Source organism: Lontra canadensis, unplaced genomic scaffold (genome assembly GCF_010015895.1).
Source record: "Lontra canadensis isolate GAN:19392208 unplaced genomic scaffold, GSC_riverotter_1.0 scaffold9, whole genome shotgun sequence".
NCBI lineage: Eukaryota > Metazoa > Chordata > Mammalia > Carnivora > Mustelidae > Lontra > Lontra canadensis.
Window position 1 is genome coordinate 18,718,686 of NW_022631003.1, and position 2,694 is coordinate 18,721,379.

Below are 2,694 nucleotides of genomic sequence, written 5' to 3' on the forward strand. Positions count from 1 at the left end.
TAAAGGTTTCTGTCACTTGCAATGGAAAGAGTCCTAATACACAGAAAATCCATAGCCTGAGGTTGTGATCCTTTACAGTCGTAGTATGTTATGAACACAGAGACTTTATGTCTGAACTGGTTTATGTAAGGAGTTCACCTGCCCTAATATTAGGGTTAATTTTATGAAATCAAAGAGTGATATTCCTGGCTAATAACCTACATCACATAGCAGACAGACCTGTCTTAAATCTAGAGTTCGACCCTTACAAACTGTGTTCTCTAGGTCAATTCATATTACCTAACTTTACTAGACTTCCTTTCTTCATTTGACAGTGGAAATAATATCTGTTTGGCCGACCATGCATAAGACAATGCATACGGCATATATACGCATAACCCCTTCCGCACCTGTTTAGCTCCAAGGGCTAAATACCAGTGGGAGCAGCAGACAGGAAGGGGCGGAGCGCCAGCAGCGGCCGTGGCCAGAGCGCCGCTGGGGAGGACACGGAGCCAGCGGGAGGCGCAGGTATGAGCCTGGCGGCTGCGTAATCACCCCCACCCTGCCCCAAGCCACCCCGGCCGTCGGTCGGGGGTGCACAAAGCCTGTGGTGACTCTCGGCGCTCAACACTGGGGGAGCGGCGACATCGGGTCCATGGCCACCGCGGCGGCTCCGTCTTCCTTGGCCCTCAAAGCCTCCAGCACGGCCGCGGTCCCCAGCTCCTACGGAGTCTTCTGCAAAGGGCTCTCCCGCACCCTGCTCGCCTTCTTCGAGCTGGCGTGGCAGCTGCGCATGAACTTTCCGTACTTTTACGTCGCAGGCTCGGTGATCCTCAACATCCGCTTGCAGGTACACATTTAGTGCCCTTCTTACGCAGCCGACTTCCCGGCCGGGACATGGCCGACTCCCAGGAGGCTCGGCGGCGAAACCGAGCTGCGAGCGCAGAGCTCGGGATTCTCGCGAGAGGACTAGAGCGCTCTTTGCGGCTGCGCTCTCCGTCTCTGGTTGCGCGGCTGGGCGGTGGCGGAAAGCGGGTAGCGGCTGGAGAGGAAGTCAGCGATGTTCCGGCGACGGCGAAGAGCTTCAGTTAAGGTCTACGGCAATATTTAACCTTTGCAACCTTAAAACAAAAACAGAACGAACATGATGCATTATAAAAAAGGAAGGCTACTAAAGTTTTCAGGAAAATTTTAATGTACAACAAACTCATGGTTCAAATTAAATTAAGAAAACATAAATTTCGGGAATATTGGATTGTAAGCATGACATTGAATGAATAAGAAGCTGAAGATTTTAAAGATATGTGGAAGACAAATACATTTCTTCAACAAGAGAAAACCAAAACCATCAAAAATGTTCAGTGGAAAAGTCCAGCAGTACAGGAAAAGCATCCTAATACCAGATAACGTGAAATGCTGCTGGATTTTGAACAGAGGGTTGGAGTGTAAGAAAGTGGGCTGTCTTTCGGTGTCCCTGTGAGTAGCATGTAGTTCAAGACCTTGGAGCCAACGAGAAGGAAATCCAGTCACAGCCCTAAGCTTGGCTACTTCGTGAATAATATTTATATAATTGTAATTAGTATAAATGATTATTGTTTTCATCTGTTGAGATAATACTTAATTGTGGTTACATGTTACCAGCTTTGATAATGGAAAAGTACAGTTTGCCAGCAGGGATGTTGAAAGTGGGGAGGGAAAAGTAAGTGAAATGATGGTGTCCTTCTAAAGTGGGAAGTTGAGAGGTATACAGTTTGTTGTCAGTGGGGAAGGAGGCATTTTATTATTTAAAGAGTAAATGACATAGGGAGTATGCCATTAAGTTGCCAAAATCGTAATCATATTATTATAAAAGGAAAGAAAATAGGGGAGAACAGCATGAATTCAATAAGAAATGCCTAAAGATAGCAAGTTAGTTGGAATGCCTCACAAAGGAAAACAGTGTACTGGGTGTGTTTGAATATAAAGACAAAATTTATAATCTTTCAGAGTCTGGAGATGAATTGGTGTGCTGCAACTTTTTTAAAAATTAAGGAAATAAATCCGTTATGAAACAGGAAAATTCAGAGTTTTTTAAGAACAGCATTGCAGGGGCGCCTGGGTGACTCAGTGGGTTAAAGCCTCTGCCTTCCGCTCAGGTCATGGTCTCAGGGTCCTGGGATCAAGCCCCACATGGGGAGGGGGTGGTCTCTGCTCAGCAGGGACCCTGCTTCCTCCTCTCTCCCTGCCTGCCTCTCTGACTACTTGTGATCTCTCTCTATCCAAAAAAAAAAAAAAAAAAAAACCACCACCAACAACAACAACATTGCATACTTCAGTGGTGAATAATACTGGTCATATAAAGTCAGTCATGATGTAAATACTGAATACTAATACAACAAAAAATGATTATGTAACATTGGGGGATTGGAGAGGGGAGAGGTGTGTGTAATGGGAAAGAATCAGTCAAGATCTAATACAGAGAGGTCCATAAAAAAATAAACACATTCAAAAACTAGTAAGAAGTGGTTGTCTCTGGAGAAAAAAGGATTACTGTCTTTCACTGTCAATCTAACAGTATTATTTTGTTTTTTTCTTAATTGTACATATGTATTTTTCTGATTAAAACTTGTTTTAAATAAGTTTCATTTTTAAAAGTTCCCCCCAGGCAGTTGAAATATACAGCACTGGTTAAGAGCCACCATAATAAAATGGGATTGAGTTTTTGTTTTTTTTTTT

General features: G+C 44.0%; 1 protein-coding gene across 1 annotated transcript; it reads left to right on the forward strand.

The window, feature by feature from the left end:
* The first annotated feature begins 425 nt into the window (after positions 1-425).
* On the forward strand, positions 426-2,038 carry SMIM10L1 (small integral membrane protein 10 like 1). The gene has a single exon (XM_032855002.1). The coding sequence runs from the start codon at positions 635-637 to the stop codon at positions 839-841; it is 207 nt and encodes a 68-aa protein (XP_032710893.1). The 5' UTR covers positions 426-634; the 3' UTR covers positions 842-2,038.
* The last annotated feature ends 656 nt before the right edge of the window (positions 2,039-2,694 follow it).

Coding starts and splice junctions, on each gene's coding strand:
- SMIM10L1 (XM_032855002.1), top strand. CDS start 635: ATGGCCACCGCGGCGGCTCCGTCTTCCTTGGCCCTCAAAGCCTCCAGC.